Source organism: Oncorhynchus tshawytscha, linkage group LG03 (assembly GCF_018296145.1).
Source record: "Oncorhynchus tshawytscha isolate Ot180627B linkage group LG03, Otsh_v2.0, whole genome shotgun sequence".
Classification (NCBI taxonomy): Eukaryota; Metazoa; Chordata; class Actinopteri; order Salmoniformes; family Salmonidae; genus Oncorhynchus; species Oncorhynchus tshawytscha.
In genome coordinates, this window is record NC_056431.1 from 376,535 (window position 1) to 396,919 (window position 20,385).

At 46.7% G+C, this 20,385-nt stretch overlaps 1 protein-coding gene across 11 annotated transcripts in view; it reads right to left on the reverse strand.

Moving 5' to 3' along the window:
- Window positions 1-303: 303 nt before the first annotated feature.
- Window positions 304-20,385, reverse strand: part of LOC112236413 (tyrosine-protein phosphatase non-receptor type 3) — a 54,278-nt gene continuing 34,196 nt past the window's right edge. For 7 of the 11 annotated variants that reach the window (XM_042306881.1, XM_042306869.1, XM_042306868.1 and 4 more), the window contains 21 exons: window positions 19,211-19,253; window positions 18,675-18,753; window positions 18,316-18,360; window positions 16,282-16,334; window positions 15,968-16,088; window positions 14,849-14,936; window positions 14,681-14,769; window positions 14,505-14,574; window positions 13,559-13,728; window positions 12,606-12,718; window positions 12,444-12,474; window positions 10,705-10,738; window positions 10,445-10,566; window positions 8,467-8,615; window positions 4,352-4,467; window positions 4,158-4,268; window positions 1,897-1,949; window positions 1,659-1,817; window positions 1,339-1,474; window positions 1,078-1,205; window positions 304-967 (listed from right to left, as the gene is read on the reverse strand). In XM_042306881.1, coding sequence (XP_042162815.1) covers window positions 904-967; window positions 1,078-1,205; window positions 1,339-1,474; window positions 1,659-1,817; window positions 1,897-1,949; window positions 4,158-4,268; window positions 4,352-4,467; window positions 8,467-8,615; window positions 10,445-10,566; window positions 10,705-10,738; window positions 12,444-12,474; window positions 12,606-12,718; window positions 13,559-13,728; window positions 14,505-14,574; window positions 14,681-14,769; window positions 14,849-14,936; window positions 15,968-16,088; window positions 16,282-16,334; window positions 18,316-18,360; window positions 18,675-18,753; window positions 19,211-19,253 — 1,974 coding nt within the window. In that variant the 3' untranslated portion in view covers window positions 304-903. Of the gene's footprint in view, window positions 968-1,077; window positions 1,206-1,338; window positions 1,475-1,658; window positions 1,818-1,896; window positions 1,950-4,157; window positions 4,269-4,351; window positions 4,468-8,466; window positions 8,616-8,922; window positions 10,129-10,444; window positions 10,567-10,704; window positions 10,739-12,443; window positions 12,475-12,605; window positions 12,719-13,558; window positions 13,729-14,504; window positions 14,575-14,680; window positions 14,770-14,848; window positions 14,937-15,967; window positions 16,089-16,281; window positions 16,335-18,315; window positions 18,361-18,674; window positions 18,754-19,210; window positions 19,254-20,385 lie in introns of those variants that run through there. The other 4 variants (XM_042306875.1, XM_042306886.1, XM_042306888.1 and 1 more) reach the window with 4 other exon arrangements.

Below are 20,385 nucleotides of genomic sequence, written 5' to 3' on the forward strand. Positions count from 1 at the left end.
GTGTTATTACAGGGCGTATAGTGTGGGAATATATTATTACAGGGTGTGTAGTGTGGGAACATGTTATTACAGGGTGTGTAGTGTGGTAGCATGTTATTACAGGGCGTGTTATTACAGGGCGTATAGTGTGGGAACATGTTATTACAGGGTGTGTAGTGTGGTAGCATGTTATTACAGGGCGTGTTATTACAGGGCGTATAGTGTGGGAGCACGTTATTACAGGGTGTGTAGTGTGGGAGCATGTTATTACAGGGCGTGTAGTGTGGGAGCATGTTATTACAGGGTGTGTAGTGTGGGAACATGTTATCTAGGGTGTGTAGTGTGGGAGTATGTTATTACAGGGTGTGTAGTGTAGGAGCATGTTATTACAGGGCGTGTAGTGTGGGAGCATGTTATTGCAGGGTGTATAGTGTGGGAGCATGTTATTGCAGGGTGTATAGTGTGGGAGCATGTTATTACAGGGCGTGTAGTGCGGGAGCACGTTATTACAGGGCGTGTAGTGTGGGAGCATGTTATTACAGGGTGTGTAGTGTGGGAACATGTTATTACAGGGCGTGTAGTGTGGGAGCATGTTATTACAGGGCGTGTAGTGTGGGAGCATGTTATTACAGGGCGTGTGGTGTGGGAGCATGTTATTGCAGGGTGTGTAGTGTGGGTCAATGTTATTGCAGCGTGTGTAGTGTTGGAGCATGTTATTACAGGGTGTGTAGTGTAGGTATACATAAAACATGTTCCTTTTAAAATAACAGTTAAGCAAATGATTTTGTATGCAAATCTAGAAAGGTTGACTGTATTATGTACAGTAAATGCTGACTGCTGAGTGCAGCCAGTGGACGTGGGACTCCTGAAGGTCGTCTCACACCAGGTCCATGAGGCATTCATGATGTCACAGGGGTCACGGACTCAGAGCTCCGTCATCAGGAGAGCCCTGAGAATCTTCTCTCTGCCCAACCTCATCTCCTCCTCGCTAAACACAGACACACACACAGACAGGGACACACACACGCAGATCATCATGAGGAATGTTACATGACTGGGATTTGTGTGTTGTGTGTGTGTAACCTGAATGTGTGTTACCTGTTGGTGTGAGAGGCAAGGCAGGGTACCAGGGGAGGGATGGAGGTGTGGTAGAAGGAAGGGGAGAGGTGGGGAGAGTGAGAACGCTCACGGCATGGACTCCTCAGCTCCAGTATCGGCATGTCCATCTGCAACACACACAAAACAGTTTAGTTCACAATACACTATTATTTTGCTTAGAAATGACAAGGCTCTGATCCAAATGGATAAATGCTCTGCTATGAAAAGTGTGTGTTGCTGAGTGCTCTGGGGTATGATAACCTGTGTGTTTGTTTCCTGAGGGTATATGGAGGGTTGTGTCTGGTTGTCCAGTGAGTTGTTAGATCCACACTTCCCAGTGCTCCGGGAAGAGATCGCTGCAAGTGCCTCTGGGAGATTATCCTCGTCCTCATGGTTACTAAGGATCAATTACAGGACAGTGTTCAGCCACAGCATTCTAAATGTATCACATGAGTAGTGAATAACTAACATCATAGGTTTTTGTGTAGTGGCTAGGTTATGACAGTACTTTGAGTACAGGACACAGCTGTGAGCATCGTATGGAATCCCAGAGCAGGTTGTGAATACCCTGCCATACTTACAAGCTGAACTGCCTGACCAGTCTTTTCCTGCGGTTGGTGTTAGGGTTAGACTTGGCGTGTCTGTCTGTGGTTGAGTTGTGGTCGGGGCGGAGGGAGGTTTTCTCTGTGGTCAGACTGGAAGTGGCAGAGTCTCGAGAGTCCTGACAGGAGCTCTGATACCTGAGATACACACATACCATTATCATCCACCATCAAACACACACTCTGGGAGGAGTATTGTATCACTGCTAGTACTGGCCTGTCGTTGATCTCCAGACTACAGGTCTTCCCTCTAGGCGTCAGCGGAGCATCCTTCATCGAGAGAGGAAGAAGAGGAGAGGACAGGAGGATGACAGAGGAGGAGAGGACAGGAGGATGAGAGAGGATGTTAGCTTTTACACGGCTACTGTAAACACACACTCACTAGGGGTTAGTCCTCACTCTATAGACAGCCTCCATCACTGAGGGTCAGTACTCACTCTATAGACAGCATCCGTCACTCACTAGGGGTCAGAACTCACTTTAAAGACAGCCTCCATCACTAGGGATCAGTCTATAAACAGCCTCCGTCACTCACTAGGGGTCAGTATTCACTTTATAGACAGCCTCCATCACTACGGTTCAGTCCTCACTCTATAGACCGGATCCGTCACTAGGGGTCAGAACTCACTATATAGACAGCCTCCGTCACTAGGGGTCAGAACTCACTAAAGATCATCACTGAGGGTCAGTACTGAGGCTAACTCTATAGACAGCCTCCATCACTCACTAGGGGTCAGTACTCACTCTATAGACAGTCTCCATCACTAAGGGTCAGTACTAACTGTAAATACAGCATCCGTCACTCACTAGGGGTCAGTACTCACTCTATAGACAGCCTCCATCACTAAGGGTCAGTACTAACTGTAAATACAGCATCCGTCACTCACTAGGGGGCAGTCCTCACTCTGTAGACAGCCTCCGTCACTCACTCTATAGACAGCCTCCATCACTAAGGGTCAGTACTAACTGTAAATACAGCATCCGTCACTCACTAGGGGTCAGTCCTCACTCTGTAGACAGCCTCCGTCACTCACTAGGGGTCAGTACTCACTCTATAGACAGCCTCCATCACTAAGGGTCAGTACTAACTGTAAATACAGCATCCGTCACTCACTAGGGGTCAGTCCTCACTCTGTAGACAGCCTCCGTCACTCACTCTATAGACAGCCTCCATCACTAAGGGTCAGTACTAACTGTAAATACAGCATCCGTCACTCACTAGGGGTCAGAACTCACTCTATAGACAGCCTCCATCACTAGGGGTCAGAACTCACTCTATAGACAGCCTCCGTTACTCATTAGGGGTCAGAACCCACTCTTTAGACATCTCCGTCACGAGGGGTCAGAACTCACTCTATAGACAGCCTCCATCACAAAGAATCAGTACTAACTGTAAAGATAGCCTCCGTCACTTACTAGGGGTCAGAACTCACTCTATAGACAGCATCCTTCACTCACTAGTGGTCAGAACTCACTTTATGGACAGCCTCCGTCACTCAATGGGGGTCAGAACTCACTCTATAGACAGCCTCCGTCACTCAATAGGGGTCAGAACTCACTCTATAGACAGAATCCTTCACTCACTAGGGGTCAGAACCCATTCTATTGACAGCCTCCATCACTAGGGGTCAGTCCTCACTCTATAGACAGCCTCCATCACTAGGGGTCAGTCCTCACTCTATAGACAGCCTCCATCACGAGGGGTCAGTCCTCCCTCTATAGACAGCCTCCGTCACTCACTTTGGGTCAGGGCTCACTCTTTAGACAGCCTCCGTTACTCACTAGGGGTCAGTCCTCACTCTATCGACAGCCTCCGTCACTCACTAGGGATCAGAACTCACTCTATAGACAGCCTCCACCAATACAGGTCAGTCCTCACTCTATAGACAGCCTCCATCACTAGGTATCAGAGCTCCATCTTTAGACAGCCTGTATCACTAGAGGTAAGTCCTCACTCTATAGACAGCATCTGTCACTCACTAGGTGTCAGTACTCACTTTATAGACAGCCTGTCACTCACTAGGGGTCAGAATTCACTCTATAGACTGCCTCCATTACTAGGTGTCAGTCCTCACTCTATAGGCATCCTCCATCACTAGGGGTCAGTCCTCACTCTATAGACAGCCTCCGTCACTCACTACGGGTCAGTACTCACTCTATAGATAGCATCCTCCATCACTCACTAGGGGTCAGTCCTCACTCTATAGACAGCCTCCATCACTAGGGGTCAGTCCTCACTCTATAGACAACCTCCGTCACTCACTAGGGGTCAGTCCTCACTCTATAGACAGCCTCCATCACTAGGGGTCAGTCCTCACTCTCTAGACAGCCTCCATCACAAGGGGTCAGTACTCACTCTATAGACAGCCTCCATCAATCACTAGGGGTCAGAACTCACTCTATAGACAGTCTCCGTCACTCAATAGGGGTCAGTCCTCATTCTATAGACAGCCTCCATCACTAGGGGTCAGTACTCACTCTATAGACAGCCTCCATCTGAGCTTTGTAGATGTTACACTTTAGATGGTCTGGAGGGCTGCAGGGAGAGGAGGGCTGGAGAGACTTCTCAGACAACTGCTTCTCCTCTGCCTAAGAGATGAGAGAGAGAGATGGAGTCCAAATGTGTATTAAAACAACTGCTAAAATATGTCTGACCTGGTGTAGAACCGTACCTTGTTGTCCATGTTGACATGTAGTGAAGGCCAGGGAGAGGTGTTGCTGTCTGTCTCCAGGGGGTTGAGCAGACAGACCTCCAACTCATCTACAGGACAGGGAGGGGCTCTGTGTTCTAAACACACACACACACACAGTGTTAACATATAACCTGGCTGCCGTGGTGTGTATAACCTGGCTGCCGTGGCGTCTGTAACCTGGCTGCCGTGGTGTGAAAAACCTGGTGTCTATAACCTGGCTGCCGTGGTGTGTATAACCTGGTGTCTATAACCTGGCTGCCATGGTGTTGTTTAACCTGGCTGCCGTGGTGTGTATAACCTGGCTGCCGTGGCGTCTGTAACCTGGCTGCCGTGGTGTGTATAACCTGGCTGCCGTGGCGTCTGTAACCTGGCTGCCGTGGTGTGTATAACCTGGTGTCTATAACCTGGCTGCCGTGGTGTGTATAACCTGGCTGCTGTGGCGACTGTAACCTGGCTGCCGTGGTGCGTATAACCTGGTGTCTATAACCTGGCTGCCGTGGCGTCTAACCTGGCTGCCGTGGTGTGTATAACCTGGCTGCCGTGGCGTCTGTAACCTGGCTGCCGTGGTGTGTATAACCTGGTATCTATAACCTGGCTGCCGTGGTGTGTATAACCTGGTGTCTATAACCTGGCTGCCGTGGTGTGTATAACGTGGCGTCTGTAACCTGGCTGCCTGTGGTGTCTATAACCTGGCTGCCGTGGTGTGTATAACCTGGCTGCCGTGGTGTCTGTAACCTGGCTGCCGTGGCGTCTGTAACCTGGCTGCCGTGGTGTGTATAACCTGGTGTGTATAACCTGGCTGCCGTGGTGTGTATAACCTGGTGTGTATAACCTGGTGTGTATAACCTGGTGTCTATCACCTGGCTGCCGTGGCGTGTATAACCTGGTGTCTATAACCTGGCTGCCGTGGCATCTGTAACCTGGCTGCCGTGGTGTGTATAACCTGGTGTGTATAACCTGGCTGCCGTGGCATCTGTAACCTGGCTGCCGTGGCGTGTATAACCTGGTGTCTATAACCTGGCTGCCGTGGCATCTGTAACCTGGCTGCCGTGGTGTCTATAACCTGGCTGCCGTGGTGTCTATAACCTGGCTGCCGTGGCATCTATAACCTGGCTGCCGTGGCATCTATAACCTGGCTGCCGTGGTGTGTATAACCTGGCTGCCGTGGCGTGTATAACCTGGTGTCTATAACCTGGCTGCCGTGGCATCTGTAATCTGGCTGCCGTGGTGTCTATAACCTGGCTGCCATGGCATCTATAACCTGGCTGCCGTGGTGTGTATAACCTGGTGTGTATAACCTGGCTGCCGTGGCGTGTATAACCAACCTGGTGTGTATAACCTGGCTGCCGTGGTGTGTATAACCTGGTGTCTATAACCTGGCTGCCTGTGGTGTGTATATCCTGGCTGCCGAGGCGTGTATAACCTGGCTGCCGTGGTGTCTATAACCTGGCTGCCGTGGTGTGTATAACCTGGTGTCTATAACCTGGCTGCCTGTGGTGTCTATAACCTGGCTGCCGTGGTGTCTATAACCTGGCTGCCTGTGGTGTGTATAACCTGGCTGCCTGTAGTGTGTATAACCTGGCTGCCGAGGCGTGTATAACCTGGCTCCCGTGGTGTGTATAACCTGGCTCCCGTGGTGTGTATAACCTGGCTCCCGTGGTGTGTATAACCTGGTGTCTATAACCTGGCTGCCATGGTGTGTATAACCTGGCTGCCGAGGCGTGTATAACCTGGCTGCCGTGGTGTGTATAACCTGGTGTCTATAACCTGGCTGCCGTGGTGTGTATAACCTGGCTGCCGTGGTGTGTATAACCTGGCATCTATAACCTGGCTGCCGTGGTGTGTATAACCTGGTGTCTATAACCTGGCTGCCATGGTGTGTATAACCTGGCTGCCGTGGTGTGTATAACCTGGTGTCTATAACCTGGTGTATATAACCTAGCTGCCTGTGGTGTCTATAACCTGGCTGCCGTGGTGTCTATAACCTGGCTGCCTGTGGTGTGTATAACCTGGCTGCCTGTGGTGTGTATAACCTGGTGTCTATAACCTGGCTGCCGTGGTGTGTATAACCTGGCTGCCATGGTGTGTATAACCTGGCTGCCGTGGTGTGTATAACCTGGTGTCTATAACCTGGCTGCCGTGGCGTGTATAACCTGGTGTCTATAACCTAGCTGCCTGTGGTGTCTATAACCTAGCTGCCTGTGGTGTCTATAACCTAGCTGCCTGTGGTGTCTATAACCTGGCTGCCGTGGTGTGTATAACCTGGCTCCCGTGGTGTGTATAACCTGGCTCCCGTGGTGTGTATAACCTGGCTCCCGTGGTGTGTATAACCTGGTGTCTATAACCTGGCTGCCATGGTGTGTATAACCTGGCTGCCGAGGCGTGTATAACCTGGCTGCCGTGGTGTGTATAACCTGGCTCCCGTGGTGTGTATAACCTGGTGTCTATAACCTGGCTGCCGTGGTGTGTATAACCTGGTATCTATAACCTGGCTGCCGTGGTGTGTATAACCTGGTGTCTATAACCTGGCTGCCATGGTGTGTATAACCTGGCTGCCGTGGTGTGTATAACCTGGTGTCTATAACCTGGCTGCCGTGGCGTCTATAACCTGGTGTATATAACCTGGCTGCCTGTGGTGTCTATAACCTGGCTGCCGTGGTGTCTATAACCTGGCTGCCTGTGGTGTGTATAACCTGCTGTCTATAACCTGGCTGCCGTGGTGTGTATAACCTGGCTGCCATGGTGTGTATAACCTGGCTGCCGTGGTGTGTATAACCTGGTGTCTATAACCTGGCTGCCATGGCGTCTATAACCTGGCTGCCGTGGCGTGTATAACCTGGTGTCTATAACCTAGCTGCCTGTGGTGTCTATAACCTGGCTGCCGTGGTGTCTATAACCTGGCTGCCTGTGGTGTCTATAACCTGGCTGCCGTGGTATTTATAACCTGGTGTCTATAACCTGGATGCCTGTGGGTGTCTATAACCTGGCTGCCTGTGGGGGTCTATAACCTGGCTGCCTGTGGGGGTCTATAACCTGGCTGCCTGTGGGGGTCTATAACCTGGTGTCTATAACCTGGTTGCCTGTGGCGTCTATAACCTAGCTGCCTGTGGTGTCTATAACCTGGCTGCCGTGGTGTGTATAACCTGGCTCCCGTGGTGTGTATAACCTGGCTCCCGTGGTGTGTATAACCTGGCTCCCGTGGTGTGTATAACCTGGCTGCCATGGTGTGTATAACCTGGCTGCCGAGGCGTGTATAACCTGGCTGCCGAGGCGTGTATAACCTGGCTGCCGTGGTGTGTATAACCTGGCTCCCGTGGTGTGTATAACCTGGTGTCTATAACCTGGCTGCCGTGGTGTGTATAACCTGGTATCTATAACCTGGCTGCCGTGGTGTGTATAACCTGGTGTCTATAACCTGGCTGCCATGGTGTGTATAACCTGGCTGCCGTGGTGTGTATAACCTGGTGTCTATAACCTGGCTGCCGTGGCGTCTATAACCTGGTGTATATAACCTGGCTGCCTGTGGTGTCTATAACCTGGCTGCCGTGGTGTCTATAACCTGGCTGCCTGTGGTGTGTATAACCTGCTGTCTATAACCTGGCTGCCGTGGTGTGTATAACCTGGCTGCCATGGTGTGTATAACCTGGCTGCCGTGGTGTGTATAACCTGGTGTCTATAACCTGGCTGCCATGGCGTCTATAACCTGGCTGCCGTGGCGTGTATAACCTGGTGTCTATAACCTAGCTGCCTGTGGTGTCTATAACCTGGCTGCCGTGGTGTCTATAACCTGGCTGCCTGTGGTGTCTATAACCTGGCTGCCGTGGTATTTATAACCTGGTGTCTATAACCTGGATGCCTGTGGGTGTCTATAACCTGGCTGCCTGTGGGGGTCTATAACCTGGCTGCCTGTGGGGGTCTATAACCTGGCTGCCTGTGGGGGTCTATAACCTGGTGTCTATAACCTGGTTGCCTGTGGCGTCTATAACCTGGCTGCCGTAGTGTGTATAACCTGGCTGCCTGTGGTGTCTATAACCTGGTTGCCGTGGTGTCTATAACCTGGCTGCCGTAGTGTATACCCATGTGTGTATACTCACTGTTCTTGTGTGTGTGACAGTAAGTCTCCTGGCTGTCGTAGTGTGTGTGTCTGCGGTGGCGATGGTGTATGCTTCCAGAGTACGGCGTCTCGTTCTCCTCAACACTGAACTGCTGCTCCCCTCCCAGGACAGGACCACGCCGAGGGAAACTGGGGACAGCACATCACACTCACAGTCCAGAAACAGACCAGCACCCTGTTCCACCTTCTTTACCACACAGTAACACCAGTTTTTAAAACCTCTCCTCTTTGGTACACAGGCTGCTGAGGGGAGGGCAGCTCTTGGAAACCACATTTGATAACATTCTATGAGCCCGTCTTCTCCAATTAAGGTACAATCAGCCACCTGTGTTTCGGTAGTCTGTGTGTGGTCTTGTTTGTGTGTGTATAGCACATAATTTTAACAGTCATTCAGTGTGTGTGTGTGTGTACATGTGTACATTATTCAACTTCAGTAAAGGAGTTTAAGCAGTGCGTTTATTCAACAATGCTGTAGCGACCAATCTAAGGCTGGTTGTGATAAGAGTAACAATTCTAAGGCAACAGGAAGGAATGTTGAGCATGGAGAGGATGTAAACACAATCAGCATTAACACAGGTAAACAAGGCCATCAGAGCCATTCTATTGATCTATGGGGGTTGATTAAGCTGAGTCAGAACCCCTCACACACACACAACGTTCATGCCTCTGAAGAATAAAGGCAGATATGCAAGACTTCCATAACATGACATTGTAATGTATATATTGTAATGTATATATTATAATGTATAGATTGTAATGTATATATTATAATGTATATATTGCTGATAAGGATTTAACAAGAACATTTTCCTTCATCGTTTAGCTGAGATTTCCAAAGTAGCCATATTCCCCTACAGATGTAATGTAGAACCATGTGATCCCTAGTTAAAGCAGTTTATGATGACACAGACTACTTCACACACACTCAAATGATTGGCATCTTACATTCAAACAATAAATCCTGAGCTAGGATAACTTTTCAAAAGATGAAATTATTTGGCTTGCTCTAAAAGGATTTGGCTGAAAGCAAATCTACCCGCTAACTGGGCAGAAAAATAATGTCTCGGTATGACTGTTTTGTAAAGCATAAACGGAATTTCAATCTTACCCAGTCACATTTGAGGACTTTGTAGCATTCAGCCACTAAAGTATCAACAACAATTGCATGAACTAACTGAACATCATAGTCCAATCCACTAGGAGAGAAATCTCTCTATGGTGTCTGTGTTTAAAGTCTCTCTCTTTCTGTTCGGAGTCTCTGTCTCCACAGCATGGTGGTGATCTGATGGAGAAGACACATGGTAGACAAGGCTGGTGTGTAATGATGGTGATGAGGAGGATGGTGAGGTATTTTGGTCCATGAGTCCACAACCAGAGTGTTTCTCTGTCTCCCAGTCTCTCTCCGTCTTCTGTATTCCAGTTGTCTCGTATGCATATGCGTATGTGTTAGAGTTTAGATTTAGAGGTGGGTTTGGGACAAGGTCCTCGGTCAGCGCTGTAGAGGTTAGGGTGGAGGGTTCAGAGTGCAGTCATGACCTTGTCTCTGTACACCACACTGATGGATCCTGGGAAAGACCCGCTGGACCTCTCTGGTACTGACCGATGACTGGGCTCTTGACTCACTGCTACTGCAGCAGGCGCTCTGGACATGGGAAATGACACACACGGTACGCATACACAGACACAGTAAGCATACACACACACGCACACACACAGCCTGTCTAAATGATGCAACACATGAATGATGTAACAGTGATATGACGTAAAAGAGACATTCAAAAAGAAAAAGATAGCGGAGATACCCGACAGAGAGAGAGAGAGAGCACCTCTGAAATGAGAGAACTCTGGGGGCTAGGGGGACTCACTATACACCATTAAGAAGACAACTGTCTTACCTATGTCTGTCTGTCTGTCTGTCTGTCTGTCTGTCTGTCTGTCTGTCTGTCTGTCTGTCTCACCTGTGCGGGGATGTGTGTCCTGAGTGTTGTAGGTAGATGGGGGGTGTGAGGGCTGGGTGCCAAGGCTCATGGGCTATAGGGATGTTACGCTGGTACTGAACAGAGATAGATGGAGAAAAAGACTGAGAAAATAATATTCAGTTGAATATTGCAGGTGCATTGCCATGGTAATCAGTCACAAAGGTATCCACTGACGTTTTCTTTTTTATCCTTCATATCCATGAGGAACCATTGTGTGTGTGTGTGTGTGTGTGTCTTACTGGGTGTAGACTAGGTTCGGGGCTGGTGTGGGCGCTGAAAAATAACAATATAACTGCTCAATAAGATCACATTTACATACAGATCATTAATCAAAACATATCTGTAATTTCCATACATTGTTATAAAATGTACATATTGCTCTTTAACATGAATAGAGGCGTAACATTCAACTCCCCCAGAAAGGACTCACACCACTGGACTTTCTTCACTTGTGTTACAGCCGGAATTAGAAAATGGATTAAATATGCTCACCGGCCTGCATAAAACATCTCATAATGTCCAAGTGGAATTATGCTTTCAGAAATGTTTACAAATGAATTACAAATCAAGAGCTGAAATGTCTTGAGTCAATAAGTATTCAACCCTTAGTTTTGGCAAGCCTAAATAAATTCAGAAGTAAAAATGTGCTTAACATGTCAAATAAGTTGCATGGACTCACTGTGTGTGAAATAATATATTTTTTAATGACTACCTCATCTCTGTACCCCACACATACAGATGATTGTAAGGTCACTCAGTCGAGCAGTGAATTTCAATCAGATTCAACCACAAAGACCAGGGAGGTTTTCCAATGCCTCGCAAAGAAGGGCACCTATTGGTATTACTTTTATTTTTTTAAAGCCCACATGGAATATCCCTTTGAGCATGGTGATGTTATTAATTACACTTTGGATGGTGTACCAATACACCCAATCACTACAAAGATACAGGCGTCATTCCTAACTCAGCTGCCAGAGAGGAAGGACACTGCTCAGGAATCTCCCCATGAGGCCAATGGTGACTTTAAAACAGTTAAGAGTTTAATGGCTGTGATAGGAGAGAACTGAGGATGGAAAAACATTGTAGTTACTCCACAATACAAACCTAATTGACGGCATAAAAAGGAGGATGCCTGTACAGAATACAAATATTCCTCCTGTTTGCAACAAGGCACTACAGTAATACTGCAATGTGGCAAAGCAATTCACTTTTTGTCCTGATTACAAAGTGTTATGTTTGGGGCAAATCAAATATGCAACATATCACCAATTACCACTGTATTTTCAAGGATAGTGGTGGCTGCATCATGTTATGGGTATGCTTGTAATTGTTAAGGACTGGGGAGTTTTCAGGAAAAATAAGAAAATGTAATGGAGCTAAGCACAGGAAAAATCCTAAAGGAAAACCTGGTTCAGTCTGCTTTCCACCAAACACTGGGAGATGAATTCACCTTTCAGCAGGACAATAACATAAAACACAAGGCCAAATCTATACTGGAGTTGCTTACCAAGACAGTGAATGTTCCTGAGTGGCCGAGTTATAGTTTTTACTTAAATCTGCATGAAAATCTATGGCAAGACCTGAAAGTGAAAACAGTTGACTAGCAATGATCAACAACCAATTTGACAGAGCTTGAAGAATTTAGAAAAAAAATAAAAATAGGCAAATGCTGCACAATCCAGGTGTGGAAAGTCTTAGAGACTCACCCAGAAAGACAATGAAAGGTGATTATAAAATGTATTGACTCAGGGGGTTGAATACTTATCTAATGAAGATACATTGGTGTTTAATTTTTTTACAAATGTCAGCATGTTTCTTCCACCTTGACATTAGTATATTTTGTGTAGATCGTTGACAGAAAGTTACAATCCATTTAATCCCACTTTGTAACAACAAAATGTAGAAAAAGGTCAAGGGGTGTGAGTACTTTCTAAGGGCTCTGTACATGCTTGGTTGTCCTGTGCTCTCAGGGACCCACCTGATATGTGGTGGTTTGGCTGGAGAGAGGGCTGTAGAGAGAGAGGAAGCCAGGTTACATCAGGTCAGTGAATCAAGCACAGGAGAATTGACATGGGAAACTGCCTGTATGGGTGTTTTCCTGGGTATAGGCTATAGTGTGTACTGCGGAAAATATACCGACCCTTGCCACCCAAAGAGTGAGTGCGAGAGGGGTATCTCTTGCTGGGTCGCCTCTCAAACGTACTGGCCCTCCTCAGCCTCCCTCCGTGGGTCGCCTGGTACTCAGTCTTTCCACTGAGTAGGAGAGAGAACACTTTAAAGGGATACTTCAGGATTTTGGCAGTGAGTCAGATAAACTCGTTGATACCATTTTTATGTCCCTGCTGGGAGCTGTAGGGATGTAAAGCTGTAGGGTATAGGCTATAGTGTACTGGGGAGAATATACCAACCCAGTTTAAAAGAATTTGCTAACTAGAGTTAGCGTAATTGCTAACTGGCATTAGCACAATAACTGGAAGTCTATGGTAACTACTAGCATGCTAGTAGATATAGACTTCCAATCATGCGCTAATGCTGGTTAGCATTGGCTCATGAAACTGCTGATAACTTCCTTAACACTGGATGCAGATACATAAAAATGGTATCGTTGAGTCAATCTGACTCTGAGGAAGTAGATAAAGTGCTTCATTGCCAAAACCCCCAAGATTCCCTTTAACAACGATGAACAGTAGCTGGCATCTCTGTATTTGGCATGTCAGGATGTACAGAACAGTTACATGACTCAACATACTGCGTCCCTGTATGTTGGTGATAGATGCATGGAATAGTGTGTATATCTGAAGAGGTTATTTCAGTTTGACATGTAAACAAATGGAATTTCCCTGTAACCATAGCTTCCATCATGTAACCATAGAGACAGAACTTGCATCTCAGATGGCGAACTAGTCCTCAGTTAGTGCACTGCTTTTGACCAGAACCCTACCTAGTCTCAGAGTGCATCAAACATGGCACTCTATTCACTATATAGTGCACCCTAGAACTCTGGTCAAAAGTGGTGCACTATATAGGGAATAGGGTGCTATTTTGGGCACAACCTCTGTTGTAGAGTTGAGTATTGGTGCGAGCCCCACCCACCTGAACCTGAAACGTGATCCAAGGCGTGTGAAGTCACTGCTGGAGGCCTTCCCAGCTGTGGGCTGGCGCAGCCGGAAGAAGGCGTGGCTCTCCACAGCACATTTCCACAAGTGTTTACACGTCTTCGAACTGTCCAACTGGAACACAAAGGTGTGCTCCTGCTCCCGCCCCTAAACACACAACAGCCAATCACAATCAAACACCACTCTGACGAAAGCAGTCCAAATATGTCAATGAAATGGTCTCTGCTGTCAAGTCAAAAGGTGAAATAGGGGGCGATCACATACAAGTGTGTAACCTGTAAATGTGTGGTGGTGTTGAATGGAAATGGTTCTCTTTGCGTATTTTTTATTTCACCTTTATTTAACCAGGTAAGCTAGTTGAGAACAACTTCTCATTTGCAACTGCGACCTGGCCAAGATAAAGCATTGCAGTTCGACACATACAACAACACAGAGTTACACATGGAATGAACAAAACATACAGTCAATAATACAGTAGAAAAAAGAAAACAAAATCTATATACAGTGAGTGCAAATAAGGTCAAATAAGGGAGTTAAGGCAATAAATAGGCCATGGTGGCGAAGTAATTACAATATGGCAATTAAACACTGGAATGGTAGATGTGCAAAAGATGGATGTGCAAGTAGAGATACTGTGGTGCAAAAGGAGCAAAATAAATAAATACAGTATGGGGATGATGTAGATAGATGGGCTGTATACAGATGGACTATGTACAGGTGCAGTGATCTGTGAGCTGCTCTGACAGCTGGTTCTTAAAGCTAGTGAGGGAGATGGGAATCTTCAGCTTCAGTGATTTTTGCAGTTCGTTTCAGTCAGTGGCAGCAGAGAACTGGAAGGAAAGGCAATCCACACACACCGCATGCATATATGAGACACCCTCGGAGGGTGGGGTCATGGGCAGGGGTATTTGTGTATTGCTCACCTGATCATCGTCCTCCGTCACCACTAGGGTGAGTCGACTTTTTTTGAAATCCAGGCGGGTGATCTTGGGCCTGGAACACACACACATATAGTTGACATTGCAGACTACGCAGCTGTTTTCAAGAATATATCATTGTGTGTTTTGGAGTGTTCATGTCAAAGTGTGTGTGTGTTTACCAGAAGAAGAGGCCTATCTTGGTGGAGCCCTCAAACACCAGGATGCCAGTGGGAGTCAGACCCAGAGCGTACTCTGCTCCGTCCCTTCCCTGAGGACAACACACAGTCACACACGCTCAGTGCTACTCTACAACATCAAACACTGACAACAGCAGCACACGCACCAACCTTGACAAAGTGCATGTCCACTCCGTACAGCTCCAGCCATTTACACTTGTTGAGGAAGCTGGTCTCTGCCTGGGATGGATCCGTACCCCTGGGGAAACAAAACCACATGCTCAGTCTCTAACACACATACCCTGCCCTCTGGGTGGAATGTCCTCCATATTTCTTGAAGTAATCCAGTTCAGATGTACACAACAGATCTGGCCAATAGAGAGAGAGAGAGAGCGGAACTCAGTAGGGTTTCTCTTTGGTTTCTTGCTTGCACTGGTGTCATGTCAGCTCAGTGAGCCCCAGTGTATGGGTGTGTAATCTAATCTGAGATTGGAGCGATCATACACTAGCAGGGTTAAATACTGCCTGGATTTAATCAAGACGCTCCAGGGATTAATCCCTTGATCCGTCACACAGACAGAGGCAAACAGAAAGATATAGAGAGAGGGTGATTTACATTGGTGTTTTCTAGTGCTGTATCAAACCTGAGTGATACACTCCTCTACCTGCGTGATGTTAAAGAACCAGACATTGTTCATGCGGTTATCACATGTCCTGTGTTCTTATCCAGACACACCTACAGACTGTTCAGACAGACACCAGTGAAGATGTCCTGTGTTCTTATCCAGACACACCTAGTCTGTTCAGACAGACACCAGAGAAGATGTCCTGTGTTCTCATCCAGACACACCTACAGACACTAGAGAAGATGTCCTGTGTTCTTATCCAGACACACCTACAGTCTGTTCAGACAGACACCAGAGAAGATGTCCTGTGTTCTTATCCAGACACACCTACAGTCTGTTCAGACAGACACCAGAGAAGATGTCCTGTGTTCTTATCCAGACACACGTACAGTCTGTTCAGACAGACACCAGAGAAGATGTCCTGTGTTCTTATCCAGACACACCTACAGTCTGTTCAGACAGACACCAGAGAAGATGTCCTGTGTTCTCATCCAGACACACCTACAGACACTAGAGAAGATGTCCTGTGTTCTTATCCAGACACACCTACAGTCTGTTCAGACAGACACCAGAGAAGATGTCCTGTGTTCTTATCCAGACACACCTACAGTCTGTTCAGACAGACACCAGTGAAGATGTCCTGTTGGATGGCGTTTTAACTCACCTTAGGTCCACCCACTTGTTAAAGATGTCTGCCTCCATGGTCTCACTCTGTTTGGGTGTGAAGCGAAACTCTGACACCAGCTCAGGAGAATGCTCTAGAGGGTCACAGTCCCCCAGTTCACCTACACACACACACACACACACACACACACACACACACACACACACACACACACACACACACACACACACACACACACACACACACACACACACACACACACACACACACACACACACGCGCGTTACAGTCAGGTGTAAAAGAAACATGAATTCTGATTCCAGAGATACCGTAGTGTGTAAATCATCACCTACTCTGTAAGCAGTAGGCCCCCAGGTCTACTGAGACATCATATGGACACTTCAACCTGGAGGGAGAGAGGAAGGTTCCAGAGCAGACAGATCACACCACACACACCGCATGCAGCGTTACTTCCAACACTATCTGTGTGTGTGTACGTACAGTGCATTCAGAAAGTATTCAGACCCCTTGAGCTTTTCCACATTGTTGTGCTACAGCCTCATTCTAAAATTCTTTATTTTTATGTCCTCAATCCACACACACACAATACCCCATAATGACACAGCAAAAACAGATTTGAAATAGTATTAAAAGTATTAAAGTAGTATTAAAAAATAAACTGAAATATTACATTTACACAAGTATTCACACCCTTTACTCAGTACTTTGTTGAAGCACCTTTGGCAGCGATTACAGCCTTGGGTCTTCTTGGGTATGATGGTACAAGCTTGGCACACCTGTATTTGGGGAGTTTCTCCCATTCTTCCCTGCAGATCCTCTCAAGCTCTGCCAGGTTGGATGGGGAGCGTCGCTGCACAGCTATTTTCAGGTCTCTCCAGAGATGTTCAATTGAGCTCAGGGTAGCCTAGTGGTTAGAGCATTGGACTAGTAACCAGAAGGTCGCAAATTTAAATCCCCGAGTTGACAAGGTACAAATGTGTCTTTCTGCCCCTGAACAGGCAGTTAAACCACTGTTCCTAGGCCGTCATTGAAAATAAGAATTTGTTCTTAACTGACTTGCCTAGTTAAATAAAGGCTGGGCCACTCAAGGACATTCAGAGACTTGTCCCGAAGACACTCCTGCGTTGTCTTTGCTGTGTGCTCCTGTTGGAAGGTGAACCTTCGCCCCAGTCTGAAATTCTGAGCGCTCTGGAGCAGGATTTCATCAAGGATCTTTGCTCTGTTCATCTTTCCCTCAATCCTGACTTGTCTCCCAGTCCTTGCCACTGAAAAACACCCCCACAGCATGATTCTGCCACCACCATGCTTCACTGTAGGGATGGTGCCAGGTTTCCTCCAGACGTGATGCTTGGTATTCAGGCCAAGAGTTCGATCTTGTTTCTCATGGTTTGAGAGTTCTTTAGGTGCCTTTTGGCAAACCCCAAGCATGTGCCTTTTACTGAGTGGCTTCTGTCTGGCCACTCTACCATAAAGAACTGACTGGTGGAGTGCTGCAGAGATGGTTGTCCTTCTGGAAGGTTCTCCCATCTCCACAGAGGAACTGGAGCTCAGTCAGGGTGACCATCAGGTTCTTGGTCACCTCCTTGACAAAGGCCAAATCTCCCCTGATTGTTCAGTTTGGCAGTGCGGCCATCTCTCTGAAAAGTCTTGGTGGTTCCAAACTTCTTCCATTTAAGAATGATGGAGGCCACTGTGTTGTTGGGGACCTTCAACGCTGCAGAAATATTTTGGTACCCTTCTCCAGATCTGTGCCTTAACACAATCCTGTCTCTGAGTTCTATGGACAATTCCTTCAACCTCATGGCTTGGTTTTTGCTCTGACATGCACTGTCAACTGTGGGACCTTATATAGACAGGTGTGTGCCTTTCCAAATCATGTTCAATCAATTGAATTTACCACAGGATGATCAATGAAAACAGGATGCACCGGAGCTCAATTTTAAGGTCTCATAGCAAATGGTCTGAATACTTAAGGCATTTCAGTTTTTTATACATTTGCAAACTTTTCTAAAAAACGTTTTTTGCTTTGTCATTAAGAGGAATTTTGTGTAGATTATTTTTTCATCAATGTAATTAATTTTAGAATAAGGCTGTAACGTAACAAAATGTGGAAAAAAATGGAAAGGGCCTCAATACTTTCCAAATGCACTGTATGTGTGTGTGTGTGTGTGTGTGTGTTGGGGAGGAGAGGTCCTTTTCTTCAAATTAGCAGCCCTCTGATGTTCTGATCCTGTACTTTATTATAGAGCTACACACAGGAGACACGACCCAGATGGAGAGAGAGAATGAGAGACAGAGAGAGTGAGAGAGGTTTAGTGTGTGTGTGTGTGTGTGAGTGTGTGTTGGGGGTGTTGGGAGCTGCTTACTTGCCGGACAGAATGTCTTGTCGAAGCTGCAGCACAAACAGGTACCTGGAACACAGACAAAAGGAGTGAGAATAAAACCACTGATGTAGAATCAATCTTTCTCCCTCTCTCTTTCACACTGACTGACAGACAGTCTTTCTCTCTCTGAAGAGGTCTCAGTCCATTTTGCCTTAATTAGTCTCTTCCCCACTGGACCAAAGTAATTAGCTACACTGCCCCCTTACACCTCTACACTACACAGAGGAGGGGGTGAGATTGTGTGAATGAGACAGTATGTATACGAGAGTGTGTGTGTGTGTGTGTATTCGTGTGTGCTAGAGTGTGAGTGTGTGAGCACAGGCAGCCAGTGGTGGTGTTACCTGGTGAACTCCTCATGTAGGTTATTGGGCTCTGAGGAGTAGAACTTCACCCTGAAAAACAGTCTGTATGGAGGACCATCTGAAACAGAGAAACAGAGACCGAGCGAGAGAGAAGGGGATTAAATTAGGGGAAAGAAGAGATTGGCCTGACTACCACATATTGTATAAAAAAATATTTATTTGTATTTTTAAATATAAATAAAAACCCTGGGGACACCAGGCACTTAATTTAAAAATTGTCTGGAAACTCGGGTAAGAACCAGGCAGCCCTCTCTGTGAGAGGGGCGTTTCCTGACAAAGTAAACATTCGCGTCACCCTGCACCACTCACTAATCACCATGTCAACAGCTGGTAATGAACCACCTGCCTTCCCACTTACCTACACACACACACACAAACAAACCCACTGTATACAGTACACACATTAAGTAGAGGACACTACCAACAGTCTGGCAAAAGTAGCTGGCCTTCGCTTGTTATTAATATACACCACACAAACACTAAGAATATTAGATAGTGGGAGTGAATGGACTGACCTCTGATCTGTTTCTTTATTGGCTTGGACACATCCAGCCAGTGCTGCAAGAGACACAAAGAAGTAGACAACAGAATGTTATACATACGAGGGGTTATAACCATCCCAGCTCTGCGGATTGTGCTGTGAAGAGACAGAATCATTAGAGCATTTGTTTTGGTACTGTCCATATGTAGCTTGTTGTTGGTCGCAGGTCCAGGAATGGCACAAGAATTGCAACATTTACCTGCAGCTAACACTTCAAAATTGCACTGCTGGGTGATCTGAAAAGTCATAGTCAATCAATCAATAATATAACACTTTGTCAAACTTGTTTCTTTAATTTACAATCTGTAGAAACTATGACAATAGAAAGGTTCAGAACTTTTGTGAAACATCACAGCACAGTTGAAAAATAAATGGCAAATAGAAATCCAAACAGGATTGTGTTCAGAAATAGATGGGATGGGTTCAGAGAATGTATTTATTTATTAACCCTTATTTTACCAGGTAAGTTAGTAGTTACAGGGGAGAGGAGAGGGGATGAATGAGCCAATTGTAAGATGGGGATGGTTAGGTGGCCATGATGGTATGAGGGCCAGACTGGGAATTTATCCAGGACACCGGGGTTAACGCGCCTACTCTTACAATAAGTGCCATGGGATCTTTAGTGACCACAGAGAGTCAGGACACTCGTTTAACGTCTCAGGACACCCTACACAGGGCAATGTCCCCAATCACTGCCCTGGGGAATAGGGATATATATATATATTTATTTTTAGACCAGAAGAAAGGGTGCCTCCTACTGGCCCTCCAACACCACTTCCAGCTGCATCTGGTCTCCCATCCAGGACCAACCCTACTTAGCTACAGAAGCAGGCCAGCAGTGGGATGCAGGGTGTTATGCTGCTGGTCAGATGGGAGGGGTTCAGAGATAGATGGGAGGGGTGAGTGGAGCTGAAGGCTGAGACTAATAACAAACAAAAGATTACTATTGTAAAATACTTTGTAATATAAGCTGGAAGTAGAAGCCTACGTGTTGTTGTCCATTACTTGACTCCAATTAGGGAGGGGTGGTAGAGGAAAATAATAAAGGAAAATAGAAAACGTGTATGGGGGATTGGAAATGATGCAGACAATTACATTGATAGAACCCACAATCTATGTGCAATACTAAAGCTGATCTACCCCTAAGAA